The sequence below is a fragment of the Debaryomyces hansenii genome, assembly GCF_000006445.2.
Source record: "Debaryomyces hansenii CBS767 chromosome C complete sequence".
NCBI lineage: Eukaryota > Fungi > Ascomycota > Pichiomycetes > Serinales > Debaryomycetaceae > Debaryomyces > Debaryomyces hansenii.
Genome location: NC_006045.2, coordinates 112,908 through 126,970, shown reverse-complemented (window position 1 = coordinate 126,970; position 14,063 = coordinate 112,908). Strand labels below are relative to the sequence as shown.

General features: G+C 35.5%; 7 protein-coding genes across 7 annotated transcripts; 5 read left to right on the top strand and 2 right to left on the bottom strand. All coding sequences in view use genetic code 12, as the record gives it.

The window, feature by feature from the left end:
* Positions 1-20: 20 nt before the first annotated feature.
* On the top strand, positions 21-731 carry DEHA2C01254g (DEHA2C01254p; the record flags this gene model as incomplete). Its single annotated transcript, XM_457735.1, has 1 exon — positions 21-731. The coding sequence occupies one exon, from the start codon at positions 21-23 to the stop codon at positions 729-731; it is 711 nt and encodes a 236-aa protein (XP_457735.1).
* A 103-nt stretch (positions 732-834) lies between these two features.
* On the bottom strand, positions 835-1,908 carry DEHA2C01232g (DEHA2C01232p; the record flags this gene model as incomplete). The annotated part of the gene is made up of 1 exon (XM_457734.1): positions 835-1,908. One exon carries the CDS (start codon positions 1,906-1,908, stop codon positions 835-837), a length of 1,074 nt encoding a protein of 357 aa, XP_457734.2.
* Positions 1,909-2,444: 536 nt separating this feature from the next.
* On the top strand, positions 2,445-6,566 carry DEHA2C01210g (DEHA2C01210p; the record flags this gene model as incomplete). Its single annotated transcript, XM_457733.1, has 1 exon — positions 2,445-6,566. One exon carries the CDS (start codon positions 2,445-2,447, stop codon positions 6,564-6,566), a length of 4,122 nt encoding a protein of 1,373 aa, XP_457733.2.
* A 149-nt stretch (positions 6,567-6,715) lies between these two features.
* DEHA2C01188g (DEHA2C01188p) lies at positions 6,716-8,530 on the top strand (the record flags this gene model as incomplete). The annotated part of the gene is made up of 1 exon (XM_457732.1): positions 6,716-8,530. The coding sequence occupies one exon, from the start codon at positions 6,716-6,718 to the stop codon at positions 8,528-8,530; it is 1,815 nt and encodes a 604-aa protein (XP_457732.2).
* A 115-nt stretch (positions 8,531-8,645) lies between these two features.
* Positions 8,646-9,539, top strand: DEHA2C01166g (DEHA2C01166p; the record flags this gene model as incomplete). Its single annotated transcript, XM_457731.1, has 1 exon — positions 8,646-9,539. The coding sequence occupies one exon, from the start codon at positions 8,646-8,648 to the stop codon at positions 9,537-9,539; it is 894 nt and encodes a 297-aa protein (XP_457731.2).
* Positions 9,540-9,693: 154 nt separating this feature from the next.
* DEHA2C01144g (DEHA2C01144p) lies at positions 9,694-11,325 on the bottom strand (the record flags this gene model as incomplete). Its single annotated transcript, XM_002770107.1, has 1 exon — positions 9,694-11,325. The coding sequence occupies one exon, from the start codon at positions 11,323-11,325 to the stop codon at positions 9,694-9,696; it is 1,632 nt and encodes a 543-aa protein (XP_002770153.1).
* A 1,628-nt stretch (positions 11,326-12,953) lies between these two features.
* DEHA2C01122g (DEHA2C01122p) lies at positions 12,954-13,643 on the top strand (the record flags this gene model as incomplete). Its single annotated transcript, XM_457728.1, has 1 exon — positions 12,954-13,643. The coding sequence occupies one exon, from the start codon at positions 12,954-12,956 to the stop codon at positions 13,641-13,643; it is 690 nt and encodes a 229-aa protein (XP_457728.2).
* Positions 13,644-14,063: the final 420 nt, after the last annotated feature.

Sequence of the window (14,063 nt, the reverse complement as noted above, 5' to 3'; positions counted from 1 at the left end):
ATCATATAACACATAGTAGGATGGTAGCTCAAAACTCTCTACATAAAGGAGATACTTCTGAAACAGAATTAATCTCTGGGACGGAATCATTCTCCTCGGACCAAGGCCATAAGGACACTATAGATCCATCATTATCGTTGGAGAATTTATTCTCCGAATTAAATCAACAAACCAAAAATGCAAACCAAGCGGTTGTAGATGAAGACGACGAGTTTAAAAAAATACAGAAGTCTATCTCGAAACTACCAAAACTTGAATCAAATTTGGAAGAAAATTTAAACAAGGAAATAGCTACGATAAAAAAGATTAATGATATAACCAGAATAAACGATCCAATAATACATAAACCAAAGAAAGCAGGAAAGGAAGAGCAATTAGACTCGGGATCGAAGTGGTTTAATATGAAACAACCAGAGTTGACTGCTAGCGTAAAGAGGGATTTGTCTATCATTAAACAAAGAAATGCATTGGATCCAAAGAGACATTATAAAAAGGACAAATGGGAAATCCCAAAATTCTTTCAAATGGGTACTGTCGTTGAAGGTAACACTGAGTTTTATTCTGCAAGGATGAACAGACGTGATAGAGGAAATACTTTGGTGGAAGAAGTCTTAAATGATAATGATAGAAAGAAATATTTCAGGAGAAAGTATACTGAAATTCAAGATAAGAAAACCAGTGGTGGTAAAAATCATTACAAGAAGGTTAAAAGTATGAGAAAGAAATATTAATTAATTCTCATTTTGCATAACTAAATTAATATGAATTTCATTAATCATGACTATATGGTATAAATATACAAAGTATTATTTAACAATTGTAAGTATCGTAAGATTATTCTTCTAAGCCAGCTCTTTTGAATACATCCAGTCTTACCAGTTCCCATAACTTCTTTTTCTCATCTTTCGATAACTTTCCCTTTTTATCAGCTATCTTTAATGATTTCTTAATACTATCCGACTTAACTTTATATTCGTAAGCTGTTGTAGCAGCAGCAGCTAAGTTAATTAAGTAGTTTCTAATAGCTATCTCTTTGAACTTAAATTTCAAAAAACTCTGATTGTCAGACGAGGTGATAGGTGACAGAATGCTCAGCTTAGGGGAGTTAATTTGTAGTAGACGTGATTGTTTGACAGATATTTCCGCCACTGATTTCTTAAACTGATAATCGAGGTTGTGTTCCTGGTAAATATTTGAAGAAAACAACGTATATATCAATTCTTTGTCAGTAATATGCGGCTGAATTAGAACAAGATGGCACATGTTTGCCAAATCACCCACTATCTGTGGTAACGAGTGGGCGGAATAGCTGAAATCAGGTATTGATGATACCAACGGCAAATGCGTTAGTATCAACTTGCATCGTGTCACATTTAAATTCCAATCTATGAGCGACTCCGGGACGTTCTGATACTGTAGCTGTGACCCAAGCGAAATCTTATATAAATCGTCACTATCATCCATATCATCCATGCTTACCATTGACCCCCGGCGCACTTTCTCTTGTACCTGTTCCAAAAAATACGTCTCGTGCAACGCTATATCGTTGACGAGCTGCTCCACCGAAGTAGAAATGGGTTCCGAGTCCTCTGGTATCGTGGCCGTCGAACTCGAGTATATTGAAGGAGCTGAACGCACAGACCGCTTGTTGGTAGAAAATACACTTGATGCCAGTGACCGCTGCAGTATGTGGTTATGTGAGTTCTTGAACTGTGACGGTGCCGATCGTATGGACGCTGCACCAGTCGACGTTATCACCAGTGGTGACAACTGCAGATAAATAGCATTTCTCGCAGAATCTTTGAAATGCGATGGTGGGGACGACACCCCTTGTCCGTTAGATCTAGCAAATGATGATCCAAACATAGCTTTATATCCTGTTATTGATGCCAGATGATAATTAATCATGGTTAATTTACGACTGGGGTTACATTTTGGTGATAAATTTTTATTCCGATCACGTGTTCACCCGCTTTTTTTTGTTCCGTTCTCAAACCTTACGGATTAATTCCCCCTTTAAGCTCCTACGGATTTACGGATTTGCTTCCATTTGAAGGTTTTCCGTGTAACCTTGACTGCCCTATTGCAATGCCGCATAGGGGCAACAGTAGGGTCTTAATAATAGTATTTGGACGTAGGTCTGGGCCTTATGGGTCAGTTTTCTTCTCGTTGAAGAGTCTAATTAGGGCGTATATGGTTCCGTGTCAATGTCGGATCTTGTAGGAAAGACAATTCTGACATCATACGGGGTTTCTCTGTGCTGCGAGACAACCAGGATGGCTTGGTTATGGTGTAGTTCATAATGAATAGGTTCATGTTTTTATATGAGGCCTGTATATAGACGGGGTTTTCGCTGATGGATTTGTTTTTTTGATCAGAGCGGTTAGTTAGTTATATGAAGTTGTAGATAAACCATTGGATATTAGGACAATAGTCAACGAAAGATGATTGCCTTGCAAGAAACGAGTTCAGAAGACTTAGGTTTCAAACTTTCGACCAAGCCCGAAGGTATTCGCATCTTCAATGATACGATAGATTTTCTGGAAGGAGATAAAAATGATTTGAATCTATTATCAATTGGAAACTTGACGGGGTATTTTGCATGTTCGAATATGTCGTCCATAGTTTTGGATAAGCTCTCGTTGCTTGAGACGGGAGATGTGGCGGAGGGACATGAAATCAGACGAATTGAAAACTTGACCAATGTATCGCAATTGACGTTCAATTGCGATGAGTCGGAGCTTTATGTGGTCATAGACGGAAATTTGAAAGTGATTAATATGGGTCAGTACGTAACATCGGAAGTGGGTTCTGAAATCATTAAGGAAATCGAAAATATTGAAGAAAAGTATATACAAGGTGTCAAGGTTATTCACCCGTCGCCTGGATCGCCTGATTCAGTTGCATTAATTAATAATTTGGACGAATTAATCTTGATTGATTCAGGAGTTGCTAAGGCATTACAATCTGGTGTTTCTTCTTTTTGTTGGGCTAAAAATGGAGAAACGATATATTACGGCACTTCTTCATCTGCGGATGTAACAGCTGTGTCTGCGAACGGTGAAGTTCTTTTTAAAATCCTGAATTCTGCTGTATCTGACCCATCTGAAGTTAGCTTAGTTAGTATCGTTGAGTTGGAGTCGAATTCTAAGTGGTTTGCTGTTTATGATAGAGGAGAAGGCGAGCCAGAGGACCACGAATACCAAATCTATATCATCGAAAAGGCTGATGACCATACATATGAATTCTATGAAAGTGACATTGCACCACCTTTTGGATCAGTGACCCGTTTTGGTACCTATTACTTGCTGTCTTTGTCTAATTGGTCTTCGGGACAGGCATTGGTATTTGTTACTTCGTCATTGGCAACTGAAGTCAGCACTCTTTTTATAAATGCCGAAGGAAGGATTGAATCTGTTACTCAATTAAATGACTCTGATAGAGCTCAGTTCCCCATTAATGATGATACTGGTGATGATGCATCGCCAATTGGTCTTGGTCTTGATTTGACTTGTCTTGAATCTGTAATCACAGAACCATGTAGTGGAATTGACGAAGCTAAAGGTACTCTACCAAAGCTCTGGTGTTTAACACATGAAGGGACATTAATAAGTTGGTGGATTTTTGATGTCCACGGCTTGAAAAATGGAAAAGTAAATCTACAAAGAGCGCTCGATTATTTAAAACAGGAAAAAGTTGGCTCTACTAAACCATCTGACAAAAAAGAAGAAAATAGCATTAACACGAAATTATTGAATTCGAATGCATCCGCTACATCTAGTAGCGAGAATCCAGGGCAGTCTATAAATCAACCCTTATCTAATACGCCAAATGACAAAACTGGCTTCGGTGCATCGGCATTTGGTACTTCCAAGATTGGATCTTCTTCATCAGGTGCTGCCTTTGGCTCGACTGGATTTGGCTCAACTGGGTTTGGATCTAGCTCTTCTGGTTCTGGTACGGGTACTAGTACTGGATTTGGTTCGACTGGCTTTGGCTCATTTTCTAAGCCCTCTGAATCTTTTGGCTCAACCGGCTTTGGGGGATCGAAAAAATCATCTGAGTCTGGGTTTGGCTCATCGGGTTTTGGTTCATCGGGTTTTGATACTACCGGTTTTGGATCCAACACTTCTGAATCAATGGATGATAATAAGTTTGGAAATACCGGGTTTGGTTCAAGTACAGCAAGTTCGAACAATTTCAAATCAGCAGGTGGATTTGGAAAGTATTCCAATAATAACACTAGTTCGCAGAATCAAAGTTCTCCGTTTTCGAGCTTAGGAAATAAAGAAAGCCCATTTGCTGGCGCTAGTAGAGACGAATCGCCATTTGCGAAATTTGGTAAAGAAGCTCAACCTGCAACTGAAAATAAAACAGAATCTCCTTTTGCTAAATTCGGTAAAGATACTTCATCAGAAAATAAAACAGAATCGCCATTTGCTAAATTTGAAGAAGCTTCATCTGAAAATAAAACAGAATCGCCATTTGCTAAATTTGGTAAAGAAGCTCAACCCACAACTGAAAATAAAACAGAATCTCCTTTTGCTAAATTCGGTAAAGATACTTCATCAGAAAATAAAACAGAATCTCCATTTGCTAAATTTGGTAAAGAAGCTCAACCCACAACTGAAAATAAAACAGAATCTCGTTTTGCTAAATTTGAAGAGGCTTCATCTGAAAATAAAACAGAATCTCCTTTTGCTAAATTTGAAGAGGCTTCATCTGAAAATAAAACAGAATCTCCTTTTGCTAAATTCGGTAAAGATACTTCATCAGAAAATAAAACAGAATCTCCTTTTGCTAAATTCGGTAAAGATACTTCATCAGAAAATAAAACAGAATCTCCATTTGCTAAATTTGGTAAAGAAGCTCAACCCACAACTGAAAATAAAACAGAATCTCGTTTTGCTAAATTTGAAGAGGCTTCATCTGAAAATAAAACAGAATCTCCTTTTGCTAAATTTGAAGAGGCTTCATCTGAAAATAAAACAGAATCTCCTTTTGCTAAATTCGGTAAAGATACTTCATCTGAAAATAAAACAGAATCTCCATTTGCTAAATTTGGTAAAGAAGCTCAACCCACAACTGAAAATAAAACAGAATCTCCTTTTGCTAAATTCAGTAAAGATACTTCATCAGAAAATAACACAGAATCTCCATTTGCTAAATTTGGTAAAGAAGCTCAACCCACAACTGAAAATAAAACAGAAACTCCGTTTGCGAAGTTTGGTAAGAAGTCGGATACCACTTTTAACATAATCCAATCTTCTGATTCGAGTAACCAAAGTGTCACTTCTAACGAAGAGACTTCATCTGAAACTCCAGTCGAAGGAGAAGCCAAGCCTGAGAGCCTAGATTTATTATCGCCCCTGAAAAATGAAATTAATGAAAATAAAGATAAGGTCGCAAGTCATGTCGGTAATAATGAAGAAAAACAAGGATCATTATTCAAGAGTTTACAAAGAAATGCAATGGGAGCTGATAAGCAATCGGACTCTGAAACGTCAAGTCCGGAATCAAGTGAATCTGAATCTTCGGACGAATCAGATGATATTGCTGCATCGAAACCAAAGGAAAATGTATCAAATCTTCTTGAATCCATGGATATAAAGTCCAATAATGAGCCATCTAAATCAGGAAATTTACATGAGTCTACTACCAGAATTGACAGAACAGAGAACTCTGGCATTTCGCCTTCTTCTGGTGCTAAGAAACAAGATGAAGTCGATTCAAATCAACAAGCATTGACTCCTCCTTCGCCTCTCGAATTTTTAACATTTGAGGGTATCCAGGGCCCTGTTAAAGGTGAATCGAACATCGTATCAAAAAAAATTGTTGACGTTTATAACGAAACGTGTGGTTATTTGATTATCATGGAGAATAATGTACAAAGATTGGCTAAATTCATCGACGATCATAATACAACGGTTGATAGGCCGGATCACAAAAGATCTTTGGATACGCCTGACTTATGGAGATTAGCATCTAGTACTGATTTAAATTCTATTATTGGTCAAGTAAAGCCTGCATTATCGAGTATTTTAAAGTCATCGCATGATTTGGATTCTTCCCTAACTAATTTAACCGCAAAGGTCGAAGAAAGCCAAGTACAAAGGGTCAAGATTGACAAATTGTTGAGTCAGTTATCTCTTTTCAACAAGGAATCGAACTCTTTAGTATTAACAAAGCGTCCATTAGATTTCCATAATGAATCGTTGCAAACGTCTTTGCGCCAAAAATTAAGAAGAGTGAAAGACTTGGAAAATGAACTTATAAGTAAAATGATGCCTTTCAAAGCTAGATCGAGGACAGACGAAAACATCTTAAAGAATTTAGAAAAGGTTATATTCCAAATGAATGAAAGTGCGTATGACCACTTGAAAGAAATCAATAGCTTGTCGGTGGAATTGTGTGATTTAAAATTACATAATGAAAGCGATTCCGAAATGCCGAAGAATAATCATAAACAACAGAGCAATCAGGCTTCTGTTAAATGGATTTTAAGTAAGGAATTGAAGAATAATAGCAATTCCTCTCCTAGACTTGTTAGTCTTCACAGAAAATAATCTATGTATTCGATGCATGTAAGTATATAGTACTATTATATTTATACCAACTTTTATATGATTTTTTGTATGGAGGCTTCCCGCGTTGATCGAAATCAAAACAAAAATTTAAAAAAACATATTGCAACTGCAACTGCGTATACTAAAAAATGGCAGACCATGTTGGTACGAAAGTGTCAATTCCAGGTACTAGAGGGCAAGGTATATTGAGATATTATGGGCCTATTAACGGGAAGAATGGTATTTTTGGTGGAATTGAGCTAATAGGGCCCATTGCAGCAGCGAGAGGAAAGAACTCTGGATCTGTAAATGGTGTTCAATACTTTGAAGTTCAACAACCTATGACAGGTTTATTCTTACCGTTCGAAAGGTTAAAGTCTGTCAATGCACATTTGTCAAATAAACTGAGATCAGCGTCTAGTCTCCGTTCTAGTACACCGGTTGAGATCGCATCTACCCCATCTCCGTTGAATCGAGGGCTAAATTCCCTGCTGTCAAGCGACAGCTCTATAACTAAAAATGGAATACTTCGCTCACCCTATTCAGAAAAGCCATTAATAAATCCTAAACGACAGATTTTGAAAGACGACGGGAGAAATGCAATTCCAAAAGCTAAAAGTTTGTCTGAAAACTCAACATCATCCTTGGTATCAAATGGTGATACAAAATATATTGATTCCATAAGACAGGATACAGATAAGATAAGGTTGGAGCAAGAATTGAAAGATTTAAAAGGAAGATACGATAATAATCAGTTAGAGATGACTGAAAAAATAAAGATATTGAATGACTTACGAAATACAGTCAATGAAATCCAACCTTTATTAGAAGAATATGAGAATGATTTGTCTGAAAAAGACAAGAAATTGCTTAAGCAAAAATCTGAGTTTGAGAAAGCTAGAGAAGAATGGAGACAAAGTTTAGATCTAATGGTTTCCACCCAACAAGAAAATGAAGAGTATTATGAACAGAAGATATCAGAATTAAATGCTAAAGTAGAGGAGTTGTCAAACAAGCAACCTAAGTTAAACGATACAGAATTAAGTAAGATTGATGAAAAAAATCAATCCAGGGTTTTGCAAGCTTCCCTAGTTTCAAAGGATGAAGAGATCTCAAGATATAAAGTAAAGCTCGAGGATTTACATATGGAGAAATCTAAAGTGGAGAAAAGTCTAAATGATAAGATAGATTCACAAAGAAAAGAAATCAATGCTCTTACCGAAAACTTAGCTAAACTCGAAGAAGATAAAAATAGTAACGAATCGGGAGAACTACAAGTCAAATATGATTCTCTTGTTGATCAGATAGAAAGTATGAAGATTGAGCTTGAGAAATTTAAATCTTCGGAAACTTCATTAAAAGCTAGGTTAACGGAGTTGCAATCTGATATCGTTCAAAAAGACAAATCTATTGAAAATCTAAAATCGAATAATTCAAAAGATGATAATGAATTGGGTTCATTGGTGAATCTGGTAAAATCAGTGAAGTTAGATGACGACAATGAAGAAATTTTAAAATTAAAAGAAGAGAACAAGAAAATAAAGGCTGAAGTGGACTCAAAAGAAGCTATGCAAACAAAAATTAATGAATTAGAAAACCAATTGGAAATGAGGCCGACTTTTGAAGAATTGACTGACCTCCAGAATACTATAGACGAACTAGATGATTTACACAAAAATGAGCTCAGAGAGAAAGATGATGCATTAAAAGTTGCTATAGAGAAGAAGAAAGATCTTCAATCACAGCTTACTGATGTGCTACAAAATATTGAAAAAAAGGACAATGAACAGGCTGATCGTTTAGAGAAACCTGAAGTCAAAGGCAGTTCAGACCCCAATGAATTACCTATTCACATTCCTAAACAACCCACTGACCCGAGTTCTGGTAAAAATGATTGGTGTGGACTTTGCGAAAGGGATGGACATAGCAGTATTAATTGTCCTTATGAGAACGATATGTTTTAAGGCAATTTTGGTGAAATTTAAATTGTAATATGCAGTCTGGAATAATTGACTCATAAATAATTTGTTAGTCTTTGTAAGGTACATAAGTGTTTCTGTATTTAATTATAACGTATAGATGCGGGATACAAGAATATTCAAACAGGTGGATGTTTTCACAAATAGGAAATTCAAGGGTAATCCCGTTGCTGTATTTTTCGATGCGGATGATTTGAACTCTGATGAAATGCAAGCAATTGCAAAATGGACTAATTTATCCGAAACTACATTCGTATTGAAAACTACTAATAAGGATGCTGATTATAAGCTTCGTATTTTCACTCCTAAAAATGAACTTCCTTTCGCTGGACACCCTACAATTGGATCTTGTTTTGCATTAATTGAGAGTGGCCTTATTCAACCGAAAAGTGGAAAATTGATTCAGGAATGTGGTGCAGGACTCGTTGAAATTCTGGTTGGTGGTGATGTATCTATTCCAAAGAACCTTATTCTTTCGTTTAGGTTACCATATTTTCATATAACTCCAATTGACACATCAGTTCACTTGGAACTTGAGAGTGCATTAAAAATTTCCTCTGGTTTTTGCTCGAAAATTGCATCGCCTGTCCTTCTCGATGTTGGCCCTAAATGGCTTACAATCCAATTAGTCGAAGGAATTGATGTAATCAATTTGGAACCTAATTATACGGAAATTGCAAGATTATCCAACTTCTATGGTTGGACTGGAATTGAAGTTTTCGGTAAACATGAAGATGGAACTTATGAATCAAGGAGTTTTGCTCCAGTTATAGGTGTAAATGAAGACCCAGCATGTGGTAGTGGCGCTGGAGCATTAGGTGTTTACTTAAGTCTGATTTCTGCCAAAGATACTAAATCTGCTGATATTAAACAAGGGTGTAAAATTGCTAGAGATGCAAAATTGCATGTTTCTATTGATAAACTCAATGATAAACCATCAATTTCAGTAGGTGGTCAAGCAGTTACTTGTATCATTGGTAATTATGAGCCATAGTTATTTTATCCCTTATGTGAAATCTTTTAAACTATATAAATAATTTTAAACTGAAAAGCTTAGTTTATTAATCTTCATGAAATTTATTTATTAACTAAAATACCTACCTTATTAAAAAAGTTTGTTCTTTAATAGTATTTACATCGAAGCGTACTTATCTTAATTTATGCGTAGGCGTAGAATTCCTGTCACCAATATGACTATGAATTTCAGTATTAATATCCACTTTGTTTTCTCCTTCATCAAAGGTAATCCAATCAACAAACCCATCTTCAAATACCCCTTGTAACTTTTTTTCAACCTTGAACAAATTTCTTTCTTTGTCGACTACTTCCTCGAATAATTCAAACTCGTCGTCTGTTAATAAGCATAAATCAAGTGCTTCTGACAATTTCTTCAGATTTATGTTTAAACCAATGAAGACCAATTCATTACGCCTATCATCGTGTTTGCCTTTCATATCTGCTTCAATTAATTTTGCAGCTTCTGGTGGATACATCTCCGGTCCTGCAACGCCAAACCAAGGAATTCCACCTTTGATAGTTAACATTGGGCCTGCTGAAGACCATTCTCCTCTAATTATATATCTTGATGCCAACCAAAAGAAACCCTTGGAACGTAATAAGGGGCCAAATGGTGACAGCTTTTTATTTTTCAAAATCTGCTTCTCCGTTGGTTCAAAATATTCTTCTTCTTCTTCTTCTTCGTCCAGGCTCTCATCCACCAGACTTTCGTGACCAGTTTCATTATTAATTTCCTCTTCTGGTTCTTCGTCATCTTCAAATCCGGATTGTTCTATAATGAAAAATTTATCTCTTATCATCTCGTAGAAACGCTTGGGATGAAATGGCCTTCGAGCGGTATAGACAAAATTGTTGATTCCATATTCTTCAGTTTCTGGTTTTGGGGTTAAAGCTGTAGAGTGTTTATCTCCAAAACCTTCTCTTAGGGTCATTTCATTGATACTTTGCAACCACCCTGCTGAAGTAGATGCCTTTTCAAAATCGTATTTTTTGGTGCTGATCACTTCATTAATGTCAATTTTGCAGTAATCAGCGACCAAAATTTTGGCCACAGGATTCAAAGATTTTATCATTTTTTCAATTTTTCTTTGCTGTCTCTTTTTCGTAGTAGATATTTTGTTGATTATTATAACATCTGAAAATTCTATTTGATCAATCATTAAATCGGTAATTGTTCTTTCCTGTTCACCTTGGCCGTTATCACCATATCTATCAGCTAAAAATTGGGTTGTTTCAATATTCGATAAGAAATTTAGTGCATCGATAACAGTGACACATGTGTCAAGCTTTGTTAATTTATTCAATCCCCCCATATCAATTATGTCTCTAATAATTTTTTCATCTTCTTCTGGTATTGAACCTTCAGATTCTAATAACATCTCAGAAAATTCTGTAGTGAACGTTTCAGCAACCTGCATTGGTTCCGATATTCCAGTAGACTCAATAACTATGTATTGAATGTCACCATTTTTCGCCAACAGGATTAGTTCCTCTAATAAATCACCTCTCAATGTGCAACAAATGCAACCATTTTGTAACTGGATCAATTTTTCCTCTTTCCTATTAACGACATGATTCTTAATTAGAGCGGCATCTATATTCAATTTAGAGACATCGTTTATAATTACTGCAATTTTCAAAGAGTGATCAGTAGTAAGAATATGCTCAAGCAAAGTAGTTTTTCCCGAACCTAAGAATCCAGATAATAATGTGATAGGAATTGGTCCGTTAGTATTGTCTTTGTCTTTGGTAGGCTCTGGCATCTTGGCTTAAATGTTCACCTAAGATTTTTCTGCCAGTGAATACTACCTCCTTTTATAATTCGAAGATTTCAAGTTAAACATACCTTTGAAGTTATATTTTGCAATTTTTATGTCCTAAAACCTCTATATTACCATTCTAGCCAAATTGCAAGCTTACATACCTGATAATATGCAAAGCATTATAAAATGATTACAAACGAGAGTATTTTATTGGTTCACCCTGGTTTCACAATAATGGTTACTACTTTTCCATCTATCTTTTCAATAACCATTACAGTAGACAAATTCTAATTTTAAAAATATACCCAATTCTATTCCCTGTATTATGTTCAATAAAATCTAATGTCCATACAAAAAAACTTGTGAAATAGTAATAAGACTTAATTAGAATCTTATAATTCTTATTTATGCTGTAATAAATAATAATAATCATCTAGTTCTTAGGAAATTTTGACTATTTTTGTATAATTTATTAAAAAATGGTTTAAAATGGTTAAAAAAACACTTGACCTTCATTCTTATATTAATTAAAACTATCGTTCTGGGATATGGTTTTATCTAATAATATACTTTCTATTTCTACGACCAACATAATTTGGCAAGCTATTTGGTTCTATGTTTAAGTAGATTGACTGTATTACTTAAAGCGCACTTTTATTTTGGGATTGGGTGCAAATGTCAAATTACGGTCTGACGACGCATTTTCGTCCAGCAGGATTAACGTAGCACCGCTAACTTCAGCCCAGAATATCACGTTGTGCACTTTGGGATTCGACATGATGATGGAACGTATGTCATATCATACATAAAATACTATCGAATATGTCCAATTACACAGCTCTATATTTATTCCTCATGGCATCCAATTGAAGGCTTAGGGCTCAGTCAATTGTCGATGAACTTTTCAATACCTACAAGACCATACTAATACAGAGAAAAGGATGACATGGAAATCTATTGTTTAATATAGGTTTTCGTTAAAGTTCGCTATATTTCATTCTACATTCGTGTGGTAGGGTCCATTATATGGAAATTTAAGTTGAGGGCTGTAACCCAGTGACGTTAACTCCGCGAAATTCACATATTGGTATTGCCTATCATAAGGTGCTGTTGGTGTCTAACAAACGGTCCAGTCTGGTTAGGTGGCGCTTATTTGAACTCCGATCTTCGTAACTTATCCGACAATAAAATTTATCATCGTTAAAGAGTTCAATAGAAATGTTCGATAGAAGTGGCTTGCAAGCCTCAGTTGTGTTTTAGGTTTCAAGTATTTTTAGAATGACCGGACATAATTAAAGATCTCCGTATCTGTTATAAGAACATACCAATGACAAATACCATTAATTGATACCTATATACTACTGTCAATACATAGCCCCTTGATCCAGGACTACCCTTTACGGATGTAGGGTGTATACACTAGTAATCATGATGAAGTTTTAGTCATCTTCATGGAGATTACAATTCAGCCGCATGCATATATTATCTAATCGCAAATACGATAAGATTATGAATCCAGCACTATTTCAAACCTGTTAACAAACTATGTATGACCTGGAATATATAAGAGTAGTATCATATGCACCAATATATGAATGAGATAGTAGTAACAAAGCACAATTAATAAAATGGGATTAAAAAACACAATTTGGCTGGACAATAGAAACATTAAAGCTTTCATCAGTATATTTCCTAACACGGGTTTAAAAAAGAAGGTCAGACTAAAGAAAACGACTTCAATTTCCAGTGAGAGTATTCCAGATGAAGATATTGTAAATACGCAACCTATATCGCTATCACGCAGTGGCCTGAGCTCAAGTTCCGTTTCAAGAACTAGAAGAAGGTTGAGTTCAAGTTCCGTTTCAAGAACTACAAGAAGGTTGAGTTCAGGTACCCACTCAATACAAAAGGTGAATAGAAGCCACGCTAAGAGAACTAGCTCTGGAAATATAATTAGTTCACTGCAGGCATTGAAAGGGATCAATGGCAATAATTCTCCACTTGATTCTAATGGTATCTTGGGTACTGAAGAGAAATTAGACAGTTATGCGATCTCGGTGACTAGTCTAATAGAAGATGAAACATCTCCATACAAGATAGATATAACCCTAGAAAACCTAACAAAAGAAAACAAGGTAAGAAATCTAGGTTCTGGTGACAATAAAGCATTACAATTAGATGCCATACATAATCCAGCTCATCATGGAGCTTCACACATATTTACAGAATTTAACTTTACAGTCTTGTTTAAGTTAATAATGCATGTCATTTTTTATTTGTCCGTGCTTTATATTATACTGAAAAAGATCGCAGGTTGAGGTTCAGATACATTTATTATCAGTTTAGCTAATTTTATAGCATTTTAATAGAATTTAGCTGTGAGAAGTATATTATACCACGTTTAACATTTAACTCGTTCCAATCAAATACAGTTATATCCTGTAGATATATACATTTCCTATAAAATATCTTTCAATTAGAATTTTCTGCTCGATAATGTCATAATACGTTGAACAAATATATGGCGATGTTTTTGTTTTTTAAGATATAGACACTTCGCATAAACCTGTCAGATGTACCCAAGTTCACAGTTGATCCGTTCTACGTTTATGTGATACAAATATAATAATACGAAAAGATGAATACTTATAAATCGATGTACACTAATAGTTCGAATCAATTACTAGTTTTTTTCAGCACATGCATAATTTTGATCCTATTGTCTCGTCATAATGAAT